The sequence below is a fragment of the Mirounga angustirostris genome, unplaced genomic scaffold (genome assembly GCF_029215605.1).
Source record: "Mirounga angustirostris isolate CCGP_5_RB_7025 unplaced genomic scaffold, mMirAng1.0.hap1 SCAF_4, whole genome shotgun sequence".
Classification (NCBI taxonomy): Eukaryota; Metazoa; Chordata; class Mammalia; order Carnivora; family Phocidae; genus Mirounga; species Mirounga angustirostris.
In genome coordinates, this window is record NW_026991712.1 from 22,500,494 (window position 1) to 22,522,726 (window position 22,233).

The 22,233-nt window shown below is 36.7% G+C and overlaps 1 protein-coding gene across 3 annotated transcripts in view; it reads left to right on the plus strand.

Moving 5' to 3' along the window:
- Positions 1-9,565: 9,565 nt before the first annotated feature.
- EIF3H (eukaryotic translation initiation factor 3 subunit H) overlaps positions 9,566-22,233 on the plus strand; it is a 95,813-nt gene continuing 83,145 nt past the window's right edge. For 2 of the 3 annotated variants that reach the window (XM_045896014.3, XM_064587985.1), the window contains exon 1: positions 9,674-9,842. In XM_045896014.3, coding sequence (XP_045751970.1) covers positions 9,711-9,842 — 132 coding nt within the window. In that variant the 5' untranslated portion in view covers positions 9,674-9,710. Of the gene's footprint in view, positions 9,843-22,233 lie in introns of all 3 variants that reach the window. The other variant, XM_045896011.3, reaches the window with a different exon arrangement.

The following is a 22,233-nucleotide window of genomic DNA, read 5'->3' on the forward strand; positions in this document are numbered from 1 at the left end:
GCTTCAATTCAGAGCAAGATAATCAAAGAATGGGGAGAATAAAATTTTGCATTTTTGTCCTGGCCTGGAATCCGTCCCAGATCTAGTTTTGGCTAACGATTGAGAGAAAGAACCAATAGAGAAAAGTGATTTACAAAGTGATTGAGATGTATTATTTGCATTTGGGGTTTTATTTGAAGGTACAGGTTTATGGAATTGGAACTAAGATATTCTATAATGATTCTCATGTCCTGATTCCCAGCACAAGGTCACTTAGATGGCTGCTTTTATTTCACTGAAAATAAATTTAGGAATGGAGGCTCTCATGTGTTATTATAGGTTTGGATTCATGGTTCTTGAGTATAGTTACTCACTGCTTTCCAGTTTTATTCTTCTTTATTCCTGCATGCCAACTCCCCACCCCAGCTATACTCCCACCACAGAGAAATTATACCAGCCTTGTCTTGCAAAACAGTTAAAAATAATAATAATAATAATAATAATAATAATAATATTCACAGATTTATCTACCAACTCCATTCCATTGGTCATATTTCACTTGTGATAATAAAGAGAAACCTCACTACACTGGAGTTGGGAAATTGGGCAGAGAGAACTCTCACACTCCACTACTCTTATTCAATAACAGACCCAACAGGAAAAGACAGACCTTGTAGGTGGATGCTACTTTACTACTTCAGCAGGAGGAAGAAAGGCTTTCCTTATCCAATGCCCCACCAACAGCCTAGCCAATGAGAGACAGTCACAACTTGGCCAATGAGAAGTCACTACAAGTTTTCAGTTTACTCCATTGGACTTTTTGTTTATACTAGTCTTTCAAACCCCCTGATTATCTCTATAAAAGAGCAGTACCTCTTTGTTTCCCAGATTTGCCTGTAGTTTTGCTGCAGCTCACTTGTCTGGTATTGCAATTGTCTGCTATTCCTGAATAACGCCATCTTTTTACTTGGTGAAATAACTGGCTTAAAATAACTGGTTTGATTTTTAAGGTTAACTAGGGAGAAAAATGTGGTGCAGGAATAGAGATGTGAGTCCTATTCTAGTTGTTGTTGTTGTTGTTTTTAATGTATTAAACTACAGCATAATTACTTTCCAAGCTCTATGTATATGACAGTGCCATTTGCATACCAGATCTTTATTTCACAAACATGAAAACAGTCTATAACAGCGTTTACCAAGTCTAAAACAGAGTTTTCTATTACAGCAGTATTTCTCAAAACATGATCCTGAGACATGCAGAAAAAGCTCTTGTTGCTTGTTTAAAATGCCCATTTCTGGCTCAGAACATGTATTGAGGGATAGGGATACTATTCAGAAAGGAAGTGACATTTATTACAATCTTCCCAAGTCCTTATTATGCATATTAATGTTCCTGAGGTTTGCAGTCAAGCATCACTGTTTATCCACTAGGATATTTTCCAATGAATACTTTTTGGTCTGATGGTCAATGACCTAGTATTAGAAAATCAATATTTGGCCACAACCAAGGCAGAAGACAAATATTGCCATTATTGGTTGAACTATTTAGATATAAATTTAAATCTGAAATTTTACTTTAAAAATTATTTTGATATCATTGTTAGTCATTGAAAATAATTTTGACCTTGTAGTGCTGGAACAATAGTGTCTCAGCATTGCTAGCTGCTAGCTTTTTTCTTAGGTCACTACACTGGACATTTTCCATGCCAAATAGACATTCAGCTCAGGTAGCTAGGGAATTAATTTATTTTTCTTTATTTTTTCATGCTCTTCATATTCTTTATTATGTCTGGATCAAATATAATTTATAATATGATTTGTTGTACATGATTTTGAAGTTTTTTCTTCATGAAATTTTGATGAGGCCAAGTTGACAGAATGATTTATTCTTGCAAGGTGTGACTAATTCCCAAACAAGACTTTTTCATGAAAGATTCATGGCCTAAATGGAATTAAATAGGTAAACATTAAATATAATTCATAAAGGTTATTTTGTTTAATTTCATAAATGTTAGTATTCCAGATAATTCACAAAGATCTATTGGGACATTATTGTGCCTTACATCCATATTTAAATATTTATAAACATTGGTTAACATCCATTAGTTCAAAAAGAACACAATGTTCTTTCTAACATTATGTAGCTAACACATTTTTTTTCCTTTTGATTTTTTTCTTACTCAAAAAAAGCTTCATTTTTTTATTTAGCTTTCTAATTCTGTGCTTGTGCCTTCAACACTTGCACAACAATTTTCTGCCCCTCAATAAGGAAAGCACGCTTGATCCTGTCACAAACACACTTGCCACACGTGGAACCACGATAAGCCCTGCTGACGTGTTTTTTTTCATTTTAGACAACTTCATAAGGACTTTAGATCTCACAGCACGAACCCCTCGAAGTTGGCCTGGCCAAAAATGCAGACTTTGGTGATTTCCCAATCTTTTTGGTATAAAGGTAAATGATTCTATTACCAGGGGTTCTGGGCAGCCTAGTTTTGTTAGAGGCTGTAATGTAGGACAGTCTACGATGGTAGGTCAAACACTGGACCATTCTGAATGCCTTTGGATGCCATCCCTGGAAGAGAAAAAAGGAAGCGCTTGCATGTTTAAAGGTTAACTATGACTCTCTAACACATGTTCTAAGTAAATAATTTCCCTAAATAAATAGTTTAAAACAACTTAGGTAAACTGTATTGAGGGCCTAAGTTCTTCACTAGGATCCCCTATGATAGACTCCATCCTGGACTTGCTTACTGTGAATTTTCATATATGGCAGGCAGTGTTTTGAAGGTTGGATCTGGAGGCTGCTCCACATTTTAAAACATTTTAAAAGGTTTTTAAAACATTTTAAAACATTTACAAAAATGCCTATCGTAACAAGTGGAACAATGGAACAACACAAAGATATTCATCCCTTCTCTCCTTGCCCAGAAAAAAAAACATTGACAACTTACTGAGTATCCTTCAGCAATTTCCCAAATTCATATACTTGTATATCATTTGCATAAATATACGTAGAGATTTTTGCTGCTTTATGTTATTCAAAAATGGAATCATATTTTATCACTTTTATACATTTTTGCTTTTCTCACCCAGCAATCCTTGTGAAAATCCTCCCCCGCCACACACCCCAAGTCAATCGGCATAGCTCTCATTCATTATTTTCAATGGCTGCATGACATTTCCCACAAAAACATCACATATAACATAGTGGATGTGACACAGACTGTGAGTTGTCACCCAATCTCTCCTTTTTTAGTAATTGAATTTGGATTTCACTCTGGACATTAATATGTGTTCAGAGAAAAGAATCCATTTCCCAAACTTGTGCGCAGTTAAGTATAGTCATATGGTTAAGTTCTAGCCAAGGATATGTAAGTATAAATGTTACAAGGGACTTCTGGGAAGGCTGCTTAAACGATGCCAACTTAGCTCAGCGATTGGCACTTTGGTTTTTTTCCACTTTCTTCCTTCTTACTGGAATTTGGATGTGATGAATGGAACACCAGAAACCTATTTTAGTCCATGAGGTAACCTTGAGCATGGAGGCCATGTGCTAAGTTGGCAAAGTGGCTAAAGGAAGGAGTCTGTGTCATTTGTGAAACCATCTTTCCTAATCTAGGCTTTCTATGTCTGGACTTGTTTTACATGAGAAGAAAAATAAACTTTTACCTTGGTTTAAAAAATATTATTTTAAGGGTTTTTTTTTTTTCACTTTTTGAGACATTATTTATTTTAGAGCAGCATTAGGTTTACAACAAAATTAAAAGGAAGATACAGAGATTGCCCATATACCCCCCACCTTGACACATACACAGCCTCCCTCCTTATCAACATCACTCATCAGAATGGTACTTTATTTTTTTCAACTGAGGACGAACCTACAATGGCACATTCAGTTTCTTTTATATGCAACCAAACCCAGTCCTAACTGATAAAGTTAAAACTACTTGGCAGAATTTTATATTGGCAGATGTCTTTGATGAAACTTTGATGTCAGCTAGGTTCAAAATCCGAGTTTATATGTTTTCTGTAAAAGGTGCAATATTTTTTCAAAGTAAAATAAATTAAATCTTTTTTACATACATACAATAAAATCTATCTTGACTTTTTTTTTCTTTTGAAAGTATAAACAATTTGATTTGAACTGGGTATGTCAGTGGGATGAATCTTCCGTTGAGTAAAGTTAGTTAAATATGAAGACCCCCTCCCAGCTGCTTGGGCAAGAAACATCAAGGACATATTAGTGTTACCCAGTTGTCAATTAAGGAAAGCAAGTAGGATTTCTGTCTGTTGGCCCAGCTAGTACTAGTGACTCTTCCTTCAGGGTGTATGACAATAAAGAAAATGTCTCTTAAGAAAAAGTTTCAAGGGATTTCTGTTTGTCAAGGGTATTTTTAAACCAGACAGTAATCAGGAAGTATCCACCATTGGTTATCAGATGGCTGTAAAATTGGACTAGCAAATATGCTTGCTGTAATAATCTATTTGAATGAAATCATTCAGAGGACAAATACTGCCATGGGAATTAAGTCAAAAGGAATTCAGTATTTCACTCTAATAGATCTGAATAGGGTTCTACATTGGAATGTTACTACAAATGTTTAATGGTATTAATTAAAGTGGTAACACCAAAACTTGGTAGAGAAGAGGAAAAGTTAGAAAGTGGCAGCAATGTGCAAACTGTTTTACTTTGATGCATAACAAACTGCCTTTTCAAATTTAATTAAATCATAACTGAAACTGGTAGAGAACTTCATACCGACCATATGGGGTCTTTCATTTTAACTTATCAAAGCATTTTAGGAGATTAATGAATCCTTGTAAAATTACTCTGGGTAAGCAAATATTATTCCTGTTACTTAAAGGAGTTTAAAGATCAAAAATTATGTCAGATTATGGCATTAAAAGGATTTTCTACAAACACTATTTATTTATATTGAACAAAATGTTGAAGACAACCATTTCACTCATGCTTTCGTATATATTTTTAAGCAGCAGGAGGACTTCAGGGCAGAAACTGAACTCCTGGTGGCAAGAAATTAAACACACTTTCAATAATCCAGTAGAATATTATTTCAAAGTCTCATATTTATAATTAAATTACACCAATACACGGTATTAATTATGTGGTATGATACAAAATAAAAGTCACTCTTAGAATCTGGGCAAATGTTTTCAGTGCTAGATCACCTTGTTTTAATATGAGTTGGTAATTCATAAATCAAAATACTGGGAGGAGAAGGCCAAATGTTGTTTTCTGAATTATTATTATTTTAGGAAACATATAGGAAATGCCCACATGCTGGGTCATATGTGTAAATGAATATTATTTCCTTTTTATTGGCTCTTTCTTTACCCTCTCTATTGTTCCTTTCACGATACTGAGCAAATCACTTAGCTCTTCAAACAATGGCCTCACACAATCTCATTCCACATGTACACGGAGGGAAGCATATGATTTAAATTGATCCCAATCAGACTAAAGAGAAAGATCTTTTCTCCCCATGGTTTGGGGAGAGGTTTTCTTTTTCTTGCAATAAACATAAAAAAAGAAGTGCAATGTGTCCATTGCTCCTGGCAGCTGTTTTGAAATTATGGGGGTAGCCAGTCTGTGGACAGAACCAAAACATGTTAGAAGCCAGAGTCAAGAGCATCATAATGACATGGAACTGGAGAATTTATGCCACTTTATTTGCAATATGCCCTCCTCTAGATATTTAGTTATGTGATACAGTACATCTCCTTCTTGTTTAAAATAATTAAAATTGGGGTTTTCTGTGTACTTGTTTGTTTTTTGTTACTTGCAGCCCAAAGTGACCTAACTGATGGAATATTTGCTAAATCCAGCCCCCCCTCCCCAAAATGTATTTTAAAAGGAAAAATGATAGGGGGGCCTGGCTGGCTTGATTGGTGGAATGTGCAACTCTTGGTCTTGGGGTTGTGAGTTTAGGCCCCATTTTGGACATAGAACTTACTTTAAAAAAAAAATAAGTAAAAGGAAAAATGATGGTATTGCCTGTGTAACACCTTGCTTTAAGGAAATTTAAGATGTTCTGTATATGTTCTTGTTTTATCCTGGACAGCATTGTGAAGAGACAGGGATGCAGAAACCTGTTGTTATTAGCTGCTTTCGGCATCTCCCAAAGGTGTCTTTTCCACTTCAGTTAAATATTAAGCAAAGTGCTTAGTGTTTTAAGCCGGATGATTTTCTTTGGCCAAATGAATGTTTGTGGACCTCTAAAAAGTGTACTAACTTAATCCAGAACTTTTTCCCTCTTTATATGTTGTTTCTTCTGCTTTGCTTATATCTAATTTTTGTGTTGTAGACCTGGGTTGTTAATTATGATGACACCCTATAGGTGCCTTAGGTAGGGGGAGAAATTGACCTTTCCCCCCATTTCCATAGAATAGGGAGTTTCTGATCCCCTCCTCATGAGTGATTGTGGTTGGAGGGTAGACTTCCTGTTTTCTCTCCATTCCCTGTTACTTGTGACTCCTGAAAGAAGGAAGGGCTAATCTGATATTTTTGGAGATCTTATAACCATCACATAAACACATCTCTTTCCCAAGGGATAAAAAAAAAGATCTTTGTGCTCCTTTCCTAGAAAATAATCTATATAGAAGAGGTAAGAACATACATCTCTTACAGAATCTCTTGCTGAAAGCTTTGAAAGTTTCCTTGCTTCTTTTGTTTTTAATGGATACTAGAGAAGGAGGACCCCTTAGCTCTATGTCATGAATATACAGTTACTTCCCAAAGGGACAGTAAATAGTAAGATCAGATTACTTTCTACCCTTTTCCTTCAGCAAAAGCTAGAACAAATGCTAAGTCGAGCCTATAGAGGTTAGCTGTGAGCCCTGAACAGACACAGACACAGTGCCCGCTCTATATCCATCTACTCCATGACCAAGAGCGCTGCTCAGCTCAGGCCCCAAGACTTATCAGATGTTCAAAGGAACCTTGCCTTCCATAGAGGTCTGGAAGCAGGCAACAACTGAATAGGAATAAATTGATATTTTGAAAAATCCTTTGATCATCTGTATACCAAATAGGAATAAAGTAACATTTAAAAAAATCCTTTGGTTCATCTTTGGTGTCTTCACTCTCATTTTACTACATTGAAAGGGGTTTAAGTAAACCTTAGCCAAGTGAGGGAAACAGCTCCAGCACTGGCTGGTTCTAAGGCATGGCTGGACTGGTCACAGTCTTACATTCACTGGGCTGTGTTTTCCTAGTGGGAGGGGTTACTATGCCACAAAGGCAGAACTAGTCAGACAGTTTATTTTTTCATTTTCTCATTCAGGTATGACAGGCTATTCATTGCTTCCTGTCCCTAGGTGGTAGTCACCCATGGGCACAGCCCACAGCTGGCTTTGGAACCCTCACCATCCTCTCTCTTTTTGCCTCTGACTAAATTTGAAATATTTTCAGCATATGTAGAAGTATGTTAAAAACTTTAGTTCCTGTGACAGAAAAAATGAAGAACGTATTGTTACAAATCCAGGGTAAATTTATTTTGGTTAGTAAATGAATAGCTACAATGGCATTAATACCCACAATATCAAACTGCTTTTTTTGGAGGCAGAAATACAATTTAATGATGGTAACCAACATTCTTTGGGTTATCAGTACTGAATATTCAGTATTCTGCTATAATCTGTTATTTAAATTTTTCTGCATGCTTTAGGTTTATTTGGCTCTTATTTTTCTAAGATCTTGAGGAGGGAGCTTTGGTTATTGATTTGAGATATTTCCTCTTTCATAATGTATGCATTTAGCTATAAACTTTTCTCTTAGCACTGATGTAGCTGTGTCTCACAACTTTTGACATTTTATATTTTCATATTCATTCAGTTCAATGTGTGTGTGTTTTTAAAGTTCCCTCAAGACTTCCTCTTTGATCCATGGGTTATTGGAAGCATGTTGTTTAGTTTCCAAGTTATCTTTATGTTTTGACTTCTAGTTTGAATCCATTGTGGTTGGAGAACATAACTCTGTGTGATTTCAGTTCTTTTAAATTTGTTGAGGTTTGTTTATGGCTCAGGATATGGTTTATATGTTCCATGGGCATTTGAAAATAATGAAATGAATGTGTATTCTGTTGTTGGATGGAATGTTCTATAAGTATTGATTAGATCCTGTTGATGGTATTGCTGAGTTCCTTTATATCCTAGCTAATTTTCTCTCTAGTTGTTCTGTCAATTGTTGAGAGAGGGGAGTTGAAATCTCTAACTATGATTGTGTATTTATCTATTTGTTCTTTGAGTTCTATGAGTTTTTTCTTTACAGAAGCTCAGCTTTGTTACTAGGACATACACATTTAGAATTACTATGTGTTTTTGGTGATTGGCCATTTTGTCATTGTATAATGTCTCCCTCTGTCTCTGGTGATTTCCTTTTCTCCAAATTCTCCTTTATCTGATATTAATATAATCACTCCTGCATTCTTTTGCTTAATGTTGGCATGATATATTTTTTCCATCATTTTACTTTCAATATGCCTATATCATTATATTTGAAGTGAGTTTCTTTTAGACGTAGTTGAGTGGATTTGTACTATGTCAACTTTGCTAAGCTGGAATCATACTTCCTAGAATTCCCTTTCCTGTATAGTCTGAGCTAGGGTTGCCCGCAGGGGTGTGAGGGAAACAGAGAAGTCAAAGGTGACTCCAAGGTTTTTGGTCTAATCAACTGGAAGAATCAAGATGTCATCAAACGAGGTGAGGAAGACTATGTGAGGGAGGTGGTATTTAGAGCTCAGTTTTGGAAAGGTTAAGTTTGTGGTACATGTTGAACATTTAAGTAGAGAAGTTGCATAGGCAGATGGATATGCTGGTGTGGACTTCAGTGGAGAGGTCTAGGGAAAAATAAATTAGGGAATTATCAGTTCTGCATAGACATCTATTGATTGAGTAGACATTTCAAAAATAAGGAATAGGCAAAATTTGGAAACATAAGAATGTCTTAAATTCTTTATCTAAAATGATTTGCTAAAACTGTTAAGTATTGTTTTAAAGACTTCAGTTCCATATTTCAGAGAACTGTGTTATAAGTCAGCATGATTTTTAGGGAATATGTTCTGCATTATCCTTGAACAATGTACATAAAATAGCTTCTTTGGTACTTTACTCATGTAAATCCTGCATAAAACTAATAGCAGCAAATGGCTGTTAGCTCTCGTTATTCTGATCAAAGTTCCCACATTATACTTTCTGTATAATCTAAGTGGTTAGAGACTGCTACCTAAAACTACCTAAAACAAACTGCAATACCAGCTCGCCACGTTGGACAAACCCCGTCTCAGTTTCCAAGTATGTGTGATGGGAGTTGGTACAGCTCTTCATAGTTTACAAGATTGGGAATGCGGATTAATTAAAAAAAAAAAAGTGAAATCGTTTTTAGGCGAGACGCTACATAAAACAAGAGCTATAATGCTGTTAAGGTCAACTGACTAATAGAGACTGACTAAACATATGGTGGAAAATATTTTAAAAAGTCTAATTTTGTCTTAAAGCTTTCGATGAGAAAGAAGCCGCAGAAGCACAATGCACATGCGCAAAAGGTTACCTCCGCGAAGGAGGCGAGGCTGGAAAAGAGAAGGGAGGCGGAGCCGCACTCCAGCTTTTCCTCCCAGCTCCGCCCCTCGGGCTGTGCATGACGTCACGTAAAGCTCGTACTTCCGCTTCCGGTCACTCACGTTTCTCTTTTTTCCTGTCTGGCTGGAAAGATGGCGTCCCGCAAGGAAGGCACCGGCTCTGCTGCCACTTCTTCCAGCTCCACCACCGGCCCGGCGGGGAAAGGCAAAAGCAAAGGCGGGTCTGGAGATTCGGCGGTGAAGCAAGTGCAGATAGATGGCTTGGTGAGTGGGGTTCCGTTTCTACAGGCCCACGTGGGGAGCTCAGTTCTTAGTCCAGTCCCGCCAGACGCGCTGCTTAGCGGTCTTCCCCTGGGCCTGGTGAGACTGGGACGAGGTTTTCCCCTAAAACCTTTCTCTTTCATCTTCACTTTTTGTTGGGAGGCGCAACAGCTTTCTCTGCCACCTCCTGGGGGAGTTGAGGGCTGAGGAAGGGAACAGAGGCTAGGGGTGTGTGTGACAGATTGTTGGGGTATTGTTTTGAGATGCCTGGATTTGGAGAAAGACTCTTGAGGAAGACAAATAGGTGAAGGAGGTGTAGTGAAGGACCTAGGAATCTAGGGCTTTTGGGAAGGTAAGGTAAACTTCATTGATTCTCTGCTGGGACCTGACATCTGTAACTTCCCAAGTGGAGATTTACTTTGTGGCCACTTCTGAACCTGTGGTTCAGCGTTTATCTGAAACTGTGCAGTGGGCATAAACATCTCTTATGTTGGCTTCTCCTTTCCCCATCTGTGAATGTTGGAGTGCCTCAGGACTTGGGTTTAGGCATCCTTCTATCAGGTCTCTGCTTGACGTAGTGTATCGAGAGTAGGTAAAAGCACGCTCATGGAGCCAGACTGCTTGGGTTTGAGTCCTGTCTCTAAAATTAGCTGAATGACATTGGTTAAGTTAATCTCTTTATAGTTATTTTCCTCATTTTAGTTGTTTTGAGGATTAAAATAGGCTGAAATGTGTCAATAACTAGAACAGTGTCAGACATAGTAAGTTACCATTTAACCTTAGTTGCTTCAGTGTTATTATTTGTGTTACAAAAAGTTACAGTAGTAGACCCTCCTTAAGTTCCTTTCATTGACTTTAAATATTATTTATATTCTGAAAACCTTTAGATTTATATTTTTTGCCAGACGTGGTTTTTGCATGCCACTCTTAAATATCCTACTGCCCGCCTGACATCACTTTTTGGATATCGTATAGGCATCTCAAATTTAACTTGTACAAAATAAGATTACTGTCATCTCCCCTTCCTTCCTCTCTCCCCATCCTTGGTCTTACCTCAGTCTCTCCTGTCTTAGTAAATGGAACTACCATCTAACCATTTGAACAAGTCAGAAAACCTAGGCATTAACCTACATTTGTTCTTTTTTCCCCCCTCAGCAAATCCTGTTGGTTCCATCTCCAAAATACATCAAATTCATCTGCTTCTCATCTATCTCTATGCCATCAATCATATCCACTTGCAATAAAATACAGACTTCTTACCACATTCTTCAGGGTCCTGCTACTCCTGTCTCTTTCTCCAAACTCACCTCCTACTTTATTCTAGGCTCCATTCACAGTGACATTTTAGTTGTTTTCTCTTCCTGAAATACTCAAGTATTTAGTGGCTTCTTTTGATTCTTTAGGTCCTTGGCTTAAATTCCCCCATTTCAAGAAAGGCCTTGCCTACCAGCCCTGTTGAATGTCGCTCCCTCCCCATCATCCTCCATCACACCACTCTGTTTCATAGCATTTTCCACTGCCTGTAACTGTCTTGTTTGTTTTCTTGTTTGACTCCCCCACCAGAACATAAGCTATTGGAGGACTTTGCTTTTTCACGTGTTATGTTCCAATAGAGACCTTTTAACTGATATAGATAGAATAAATGAATGAATAAAAGATTTCATTTTATTTTTTTTAAGATTTATTTATTTTAAGAGGGGGAGACACGAGCGGGGTAGGGGGGGAGGGCCAGAGGGAGAGGGAGAGAAGCAGACTCCCCACTGAGTGCAAGCCGGCAATGGGACTTGATCCCATGACCCTGAGATCATGACCTGAGCCGAAATCAAGAGTTGGACCCTTAACGACTGATCCACCCAGGCGCCCCTCATTTTTATACTGCTCCTAGTACATGTCCTGATATCTTTTATAGAGTATTCTAATGGTATCTTGAATTGTTTTCTTAGCCCTGTTCAGTCCATCCTTCATAATTTAATTAAAACATTCACTTAATGTGAAAGTTTAGATCTTGTTAACTTCCTTCTTTAAATGTTTACAGTGATGTTGCAGTGAATTCAAGGCCTACCAAGATGTCCTTGCTTTTGTGTTCAGGTTAATTTCCTACTATTTCCAAGCCTCATAGGAAGTGTACATTCCAGCAACACAAGACTCTTTGGTTAGTCTCATGTTTAATCACATTTGTTCCTGGCATCTTGTTAGTGGTCAAGACCTGTTTTTCTTCTTGTATCGAACCTTTCCTTTCCTACCTTTGGTTCTGTTTCATCACATCTTCTTTATCTTTAATATTACTTTTCCCTTAACATGTCAACATTGTCAGGACTTTCCCATATTACAATGTTCAGTTCTCTTTTTCACTTAGTTCCATTCTTAGCTTCCACTTTTTTCCTCTTGAAGTCAATGGTTAAAGAATTATCTATATTTGTAGTTTTCCATTCTTTCTTCAACTCACTGTTGTTAGAATCTCCATCACCAATAATTCCCTGATTTAGTTTTTAGAAAAATCATTGATAGCATTCGCAAAGAACTATAAAAAATATCAAAATATATCACACATGCAAAATAGTATCTATGATACATAATTTAAATAATCACAAAATAAACATCCAGCTACCTGCCATTCAACCTGAGAAATAGAACATTGTGATTATCTTTGAAGCCTCTTCCCCTATTTCATCCTTTCCTCCCATCCCTAATCCCCACCCTATAATCACTATTGTGAGCTTTGTTTCAGGGATTGGGTTTTCTTAAAGCTTCACCATACAGAATATTTCTAAATAATTTGTTCAGTTTTGCCTGTTTATATCAATAATATGAATGAAATGTGAATTAAATCATAGTACATGTTCTCCTACATCTTGAGTCATATATGCATATCTCACATTGTTTTTGAGATTAGTCCATTCTAGACTGTGGCTATAATTCATTCCTTTTCATTACTATAGAGCACCTCATTGTATGAATATGACATAATTGTCCTCATCTGACCGTTAATGGACAATTAGATGGTTTGTTTTTCTTGTGTGAAATGGTATCTCTCAAGAATCTTTTAATTGTCCATTCCGTTAGACTTGTCAATGAGATTTTTACTGTACCCTGCACAGAGTCAGTGCTCAGTGCATCCTCTTGGAATGGAGGAGTGGCTCTTCATTGCAGTCAAATGATCTCATTGTTCCTAGAAAAGATCAAACTAATCTTTCCTGTAGAACTTTTCATGTAAAACCTACATCGTTCCCCCAAACCAGTCTGAATCTTTCCATGGATCAGTGAGACAAGTGGAATTGGCCTCACCTGGTACCTTGTTAGAAACACAGAAATACAGGGGCGCCTGGGTGGCTCAGCCGGTTAAGCGTCTGCCTTCGGCTCAGGTCATGATCCCAGGGTCCTGGGATCGAGCCCCGCATCGGGCTCCCTGCTCCGCAGGAAGCCTGCTTCTCCCTCTCCCACTCCCCCTGCTCGTGTTCCCTCTCTCGCTGTGTCTCTCTCTGTCAAATAAATAAATAAAATCTTTAAAAAAAAAAAAAAAAGAAACGCAGAAATACAGTATCTCAGAATCTTAGGCCCCCCGTCTTGATCTACTGTATCAGGTGGTTTATAGCATATTAATATTTGAGAAGTATTGTTCTGGTCCACATTGATTTCTTCCTTTATCTGAACTTTTAATGATGACAGCTTGTATCGCTCATCTTGGCACATTATCATAGACTGTTTGTTAATGGTTTACTGTTTTTCTTTTCTCACTGAGATGATAATTTGCTTATTTTTTTTTGAGATGATAATTTGAAGACAAAATTGTAAAAATTTTTAAGAGATTTTATTTATTTTAGAGAAAGAGAGAGAGTGTGCGAGTGAGCATGCGTGGGGGGAAGGGCCCAAGGGGGAGGACGAGGGACAGACTCTGTTCTGAGCTCTGAGACTGGAGCCAGACACAAGGCTTGATCTTGATCCTGAGATCATGACCTGAGCCAAAACCAAGAGTTCGATGCTTAACTGACTGTGCCATCCAGGTGCCCCAAATTGTAAAATACTTGTGTCTTTCATAGTTTCAGTGCTTAAAACTGATTACCATCGAAATTTATTCCTTTAAAATTTTGTTTTTCCCTTTATGTAAAAAGTTATTTTGTTTAGAATTGTTAGCTGCCTCATTCCTCCTCTATTGGATGTAAGGCAGAGTATGTTATTAATAAGTGAAAAAGTCAGAGTTCCATCTACTTTGTCATTTAGGTATCATTCAGATGTTTCCTCACGGGTACTTTCCAACTGCTCTTAAGTGGCCCTATTAGTTCATTGACCCTTTTATCACCCAGTCAGGCCCTTGTTACTGTCGAAATTCTCTTATTTGTTGCTTGTCTTCTCTCACTAAAATATCAACTTCCCAAGAGCAGGATCAGTGTCAGGTTTGTTCACTGCAATATTAACAGTGACTGACACATAGAAAGCATGCAGATACTGTGAATGAATTAAAACAGTTCTGGGTACAAGAAATTTTCTTGAAAATGAATCATGAGGAAACTGGGTCAGTAAATGCTTTGTAGAAATGGTGTGTTGGTGAGAAACATGAGTGAGGCTGGGAGACCAGTGAGCTTTGTAAACTTGCTCATATTTCTTCCTTTATTTAAAGCATCAGTGTCTTATCTGTAAGAAAAGTCACTAATGTTAATTGAGCACCTGCTATTTACAAGACCCTGTGAAGGAAAGTTTGGTTAGATTATGTCTGATTCTCACAACAGTTCTAAGGGTAGATGTTATCTGCCTTACATACCTGTGGCTCTTCAAAGCTGATGAGAAAATGGTGGAAGTGCTTTGTGAACTGAAAGGAATAATTCAAATTTGTAAAGGGCTTATACTAGGCCTAATGACATATATCACTGTGTATTGTGTGTGTGACACTACATGAAGTTAGTAGCTTGTTAGACTAGATAGTAGCTTGTTAAACTATGAAATGGAAACCCTAGTCTAAAATCCAAGTCTCAAGTAGAATACAATTTGGCCTTTAAATGTTTTTTTTTTTTTTTTTTTTTTTAAAGATTTTATTTATTTATTTGAGAGAGAGAATGAGTGACAGAGAGCACGAGAGGGAAGAGGGCAGAGGGAGAAGCAGAGCCCCCGCCGAGCAGGGAGCCCGATGCGGGACTCGATCCCGGGACTCCAGGATTATGACCTGAGCCAAAGGCAGTCGCTTAACCAACTGAGCCACCCAGGCACCCTGGCCTTTAAATGTTTTAACAACAAAAAATTGTGTGGCTCTTGGTTCCTCCTTTCAGCTTTCTGACTTCAGTAAAGAGTAAGTTGGTTCACATGTGTGGATATTTCAGTCAGATAACTTGAAATTCTTTCAAGCACCAAAATTTTTACATTTTAGCCATTTTAATTGTAAATCTTTCTGAAGTGTAGTACATAAATGTCTGCCTCTTTAGTCAGAGAATATTGAAAACAGCTTAGCCATGTTTTGATGACTTAGTATTATCTTTAAGAACATAATTTGTTGCCCCATACTGGACAGTAGTCCTCGAGAATCCCTTTGGGTATTTACATCTGTTTATTTCTATAATGTCCCCTGTCTTTGAGGTGCCTTGCATAAGTTGTCTTTCTAGTTGGCTGTCTTTTTTTCTTACTGTTTTTGTTGTTCAACTTACATGTCTTACCCCTTTTATTTCTAGCTTTTTATTTGCTATGGATGGTAAACCAGATAAGCAGTCTTGTTAGCATTATTTTTAACCTGAGGCTAAGTACATGCTGCATGAGGATTAAATTGAGTATGCAGTCTGACATTTTGATCACTTAGTTATATTTTTGCTTTAGCAAGTAAGATGTTACTAATTATAAGTAACAGCTTTTTATAGTAGATGAAAACATTTGACATACATTATTATATCCTAGGAACTCCAGGACCTGATAGAACCAGTATTAACTGGATTATATGTATGATTCAGTCACTCATAGAAGCTGAGTGGCTTTTCAAGGGTGTAAAGTGAATTTATTCTAGAGTTTGGACTCAAATCACAAATTGCCGTCTTTGATGCATTTTGCTTTCCATTATTACAACTGCTTCATCCATTGTAAGGACTCAATAGATGTTAGTTCTTACTATGTGCCAGGTACTATTCAGAGTACTTTATATGTATTATAGCTTTATATGTATTATAGCTTTGAAGCTCTGATTTGGGAACCATTATTATCCCCATTTTACAAATGAGGAAGCTCATATACATATAGATTATGTGACTTGAATGTCAGCATAAGGGGAAATAGAAATAGTGTTCACAAAAGAATTAATCCAGTGTTTCTTGCTCAAGCATCAGGAAGTGTATTTTCCAAAACTTAGGTCTCTTACAGACTTAGAACTTCAAAATGTACAAGAAAGCGAATATATCAGAATCTTTATATTTAATAATCTGTCATATTCGAGGAGAAGATTTGTAGCTAATAGAAGTCAATTTAGTAAATATTCTCATTTGGAAAAAGACAGCTTTTAGCCAATGGGTCACACAGATGTAAGATATTGGGGAATCAACATTGAAGAAAATAGGAGGTAAGCTAAAGAGAATTGAGGAGTACTGGTAGGTATTCCTTAGTAAGGTAGTTTACTTGCCTTAGGGTAGGCAAATCTAAGTCTGTCTGACTTCTCAGGATGTTTTTAAGATTCATATAATCCTGGAGACATCCTGGACTTTGTTCCTTTCCCTTAAGATCAGAGGGCTTATTGGAATCCATTGCTTTTTTGAGAAAGCTTTCTGATAGTGCTTCTTCCTGTGTTTATGGTATATACATCAGTGATGACAAACTGTATTAATGTTGTTTCTTGTAACTATCTTGGGCTAATTTAAGGAGCCTAGCATACATGGTATTTCTCATGGGGGAGATGATTTAATAAATCAGCTAGCATCTCTGGGCCTTTGTTTCTTCTTTAATATGAGGATAATGCATGGCCTTTCTGCTGTAATGAATAGAAGCTTAATAAATACTATTTTTATTGATGTTTAATTATTGTAGTAACAGATTTAGTAGTTGGTATTGATTTTAATAGTTACAGTGGGATTCCAAACTCAATGCTTTACCAAGTAAATGGAAGATAATGAAAAATTTTAACTTCAGTTGTAGCATATTTGGCCCAGATGAAATGGCATATGTACTCTTCAAATGCCTATTTTGATATTAAAAGGTGTGGGTGCACAGTATTCACTGGTTTCTTTCCTTTTGTTTTCTTGTCACCTTTGGCTTCAACTAGCTACTATATAATTATAAATTCTGATCTTCAGCTTAATATCTGAGATTTCAAGAGCTTTGCTGAGCAACACCAGGGATTTTAAGTCTGCCTAGCATTTTTCTGGACTTTTAGCTCAGTCTTAGCTTTGACAAGCCTCTACAGAGCATTAGCCTTTGGCGAGGGTCTTTACCAGGTCTTATTTTGTAGTCAAATATTCTCACTTGTACTTTACCCACGTCTACCCTAGTTTCTTAGATGAAAGCTTCTAATTTCAGCACTTACACGAAAGCTTGGTTGCATATGCTTTTCTCTTGGAGATTAGTTCATAGTTTTTCTTTTGTAAAATATTTAAATTGTGGTACTTGGATATTATTTCCTTTGGCAGTGTATGAGAAAATATACTTAAAGAGAAAATAACTTTGTTTTTTCCCATAAACTATTTGTAGAAGATGATTCTGTAAAATGGCTATATCTTGTAAAGATTAGATTTAATAGCAAAAAGTACAGTGTAATGCACATCTCCATCTATATGGTGACACACTGTACTTATTAAAACCGAAAGAGCTGAAATGGACACTAGTGTTTGCAAGAGTAGTACCCTGTATTTTTGTTAATGTTGGCACCAAGCCCAAAAATAAGTAGAAAAAATTGATTCAGCAAAAGAGGAGTAGTAACTTAATATTAACTTAGTCAAAATATAAAACTTTTTTACTGTTTGAGCCTGAATTTGTCAGCTGTATTTTGGCATAATATTTTAAGGTTTTAGTTTTACTCCAAATAGTACCTAAACACCACAGATAGTCATTGTATCCTGATGATTAATATGAATTCTTTTCCTTAGTACCTTCTATACCTCTATCCCTGTCCCCAACTAGTTTCATTTGATGTAAGTAGCCATTGTTTGTTTATTTATGGGACAATAGTAATGTGCTAAAATACGATTCTTTAAAACAAAACCCATATGTATTCATTGTAAGAGAAGTTTGGAGAAATCTCTCTCTCTTTCTCACACACACACACACACACACACACACCACCCCCTCCCCCAACCAGAAAGAAAATTACTCGGTTTATAAGCTCATAACGTGAGGGTGGGTAGCACCATTAAGATTTTGGGGTTTACTTTTCTAGTGTTAAATACCTATAGTTGGGGGTGCCTGGGTGGCTCAGTAGTTGAGTGTCTGCCTCCGGCTCAGGTCATGATCCCAGGGTCCTGGGATCGAGCCCCGCATCGGGCTCCCTGCTCGGTGGGAAGCCTGCTTCTCCCTCTCCCCGCTTGTGTTCCCTCTCTCGCTGTCTCTCTCTGTCAAATAAATGAAATAAAATCTTAAAAAAAAAAAAAAAACCTATAGTTGAAGTTAATGGCTTAAAGGTTATGCATGATTTTAAGCATGTTGCCAAATTGCTCTCCAGTATAGTTGTATAATACAGTTTATTTTCCCATGTGCAGAATATTGGAGTGCTGCTTCTTGGCACCATTGCCTAAGGAGTTATGATTTTTAAAAATCTTAGTCTTTATTTTTAAAATTACCTGTGCCTGTTAGTATGCTAACATACTTGTTACAATGATAAATCAGTAAAATATTTTCTGTCCTCTGTTAGTGATACCACATCTGCCCAAGTCATCCAGGCTTCTGGTATCATCTTTGATTGCTCTGTAGGGTTTTCTTTGGATTCTCTTAGGATCATTTACATAGTTTGTGAGTCTATAACTGTGTTGTCTGCACTATTCATTTCTCACTCTCCTTTCTGAATTATTGCAAAAGTCTCATGTGACTGGTCTTACAGATTATATTTTGTACTTGGCCATCACACATAATGCTGCTGAGTAAATAATTATTTTAAAGGACAGCTATAGTCCTAGAATGCAAAAACCTTTTGGAAAACCCCCTTACACAAAATCAAATCAAACTTGATAGCCTGACTATTAAGATCTTCTTTACCTTCTGTTTTTAGCCTCCAAATGAGGGCTTGTAGATAACTATTTTCAAGTTTGGTTTACGGATAGCCTTTAAAACAGTTAAAACCAAAATATTTTCCATTGAATAGAAGAAAACCCCTGTTTTTCATTTTGTGTAGAAATGCATAATCTTCAATTCGGTTGTGAGGGACCTCTTGAGAAAGGTGAATAATCACCTTGTTCTGGTATTACTGTGGTGTGCTTTTTAAAAGCTGAAGTCTTTTAAATATGTTAACCCTATTTAATTAAACAGCCTTTTGGGTACACTTGGTACATAAATCAAAAAGCAAAAAAGAGTATGTAGTGAAAAGAAGCTCTCACTTTTCATCTCTGTCTTCAGCCACCCTCTTCCCAGAGGCAGTCACAGTTACTCTTTTTAATGTTTCCTTCTGGACTTACTTTAGCAAGCACTGCCTCCTGTTAAGGAAGCAGAAACAGACTATAATTGAAGTGCCCCCAAATCACCTAAAAGCCTTCTAATTAAGCAGTGGTCTGTGCTCCTCAATATAACCAACTTAAAACATGTTAGGAGTAGATAGCTCCTAACAGTTTTGTAATTTTTTGAATTGTTATATATGAGAGGGGAAATGAATTTTGTTCCAGCAGAGCTTTTTTAACACTCATTTTACTTTGGAAAAATTACTTTCCAGCTACATGTGGGAAAATTTGCAGATTGGTTATGTATATTGAGTTGGTAAAGTAAAAACTTAATGTTCAAAATAAAACATCCTCATCACTTAACCTTTAATTGTGATTATACATTTGTATGTTTGATTGCATTATTGAACTATCTCATGACTAATTTTTTGAGGATAGCAGTGCTATATTCTGTTGAATTTCCCTTTTCCCCCTTTTCGCAACAATTATTAGTTGATTTAACTTTAAAATTGTGGACCATTGATGAGCATTAGATCCAAGAGAATAATAATGAAGTATGCTCTTTCAACTGAAATATTATAGAGGTGATATTGATTAAGTGTTTTGGAGCATTGCAACTAATCCCATATGTGTCAGGAGCAAAATATCTTTTTTTTTTTTGCTATTGAAGTTACTTAAATTTCTTTCACATCAAAACTGAAAAGCAGTGATTTAAATCCTATTTATTATTTGACTCAGCCAGTTATGAAATGGAACCCCTATCCCACTTGAGCCATAAAATGTGTTAAATTCAAGACTAATGCTGCTTTCTGCTTTTTGAATTTACATTTTGGCAGTAGCTACCTTCTTTGTTCAGTGTTAGAAAAAAATGATCTAGGCTTAACCAAATAAGAAAACTGCCAAGTTCACAGATCAGTCAGTGAAAGAAGCCAGAATTAAATGAAAGTCTAGTTATTGACTTTACAGAATATGCTAAGGGGAGATTCTGTGGCATTACAGTTTCTTTGAGACTAAAATTCTTCTATGGTAATAGCTGTTCTTTGACGGTGATTGATGTGAGAAATTCAGGCTGTAGACCTTACCTCCCAGAATCTACAAAACTGGAATAAAGCCAGTCTAGGAATCGTGCATCCTGCCTGACCTCTTCTCCAAATGGCCGGCAACTGGTGCAGTTGGGCTTTGCCGTTTTATTTCAGACTTCTAAGAATCTCTTGGAGTGGATCTAGTTTTTATTTTTAGCAAGATTATTGATGTTTTTGAGGGAATCTGCATACATACATAAACACACGTATACACTGCTGTTTTGAATAAAGACCATTTACTCTCAACTTTGACTTTTTGATGCAGATTTAAAAAATCTTATTTTGAAACCCTGTGGTATTGGTTGTTATAAGAGAGAGCTCTAGATCAACATGACCGATAAGTCTTAATAAAACTGGAAGTTTGTTGTCAGGTGGTTGATTTTTAATAAGTTATATTTACATCTTATTAGACTGAAAAAAAATCTCTGAGGAATAAACTGAACATTCTGGGGAGGCAAGGGTCAATGCCATGAATATAACTGGCATATTCTAGTTACTAAATATTTGTTGGATAGGTGGACGGATGAGTGAATGGATTAGGTGAAATGTTTATTAGAGTATAGCTAATATGTTACTGAGAATTTACTAGGCACTGTATGCTAGGTACTTTGGGTGGATAATTTTTTAATCCTTGCAACAGTGCTGTGAGATAGGCACTGACTGACTTATCTCCACAGGAGGTACGTGAGGCTAGGATAGATAGGATACCTTCTCTAAGGCCACAGAACTGGCAAACTTTATTTTGGATTCTAGTGCTCCAGCCTCTCAACTATGCCATGTGATTTTTCTGTTTGTACAGACTAGAGGTTCACATTTGTGTATACAATCATAAGAATTAATTTTTAAGCTTTTACTAAAGCTTTCTTACTCACTTGAACATTATTTTTTTCAGAAAGAAATAAATGTTCTAGAGTTACTATGTATAACAAATGGAAGACAGCAAATCAGCATTTGAATGTTGGAGCTTCAGCTGGGCTCACTCACTGGATAATTTACTTTCTTACCTCTGTCTTACAGAGCTTGTCATTTAAAGTGGGCTCCTGCTGCTGAAATAAGTTTGTTTTTTACCCCTCTTAAAAATACAGTGTTCAGATTGGAATCAGAGCTAAGGGAATAGTGGTTTGACCCCATCTAAGGAGTATGCCTGTCCTCTCCTATAGAAGCAGCATGGGGTAGTAGAGGAACTATGGGCTTGATAGCTGCACAGTTTGGAGTTCACGTCTATTGAAATATTGTTGTATTTTGAAAGACTTCATATCAGTGACATAAATTAAGAAGTGTTTGATTCTAAAGTTCAACTTTTGGACTTAGGAAAGAATGGTCTACCTGCTTCCATAAACCACTGCTACCTAAAGTGTGGGTATGGTTTGTGAACTGTTCACTGTCAGTATGAGATAAGCACAGGATTGAGACTGAGTGTTTAGAAACTTTTATAGCAGTATGATATTGCTGTGATAGCCAAGAGTGTGATCTCTGGCCTTGTGTTTTCTCTTTTTTAAAAAAGTCACGTTTCCTGTAAGTTTTATTTTTTTACTATAGTATTGGTCTGTGAGGGATTGGAAGAAAATAAGTTCTTCACCATGGGTAGTCTGAGAAGCCCTGTTATAAATTATTTGCATACCTATTTTCACTAATAGCATCTTCCTATAACCAGAGTCTAATAATATTTAATAGAGCCATATATAAAATACTATTGTGATTATTAAATACCACCAGATTTACTTTTTTATTATTGGCTCTAGTGGTAAAACATTTAAATACTTTCAGCATTTC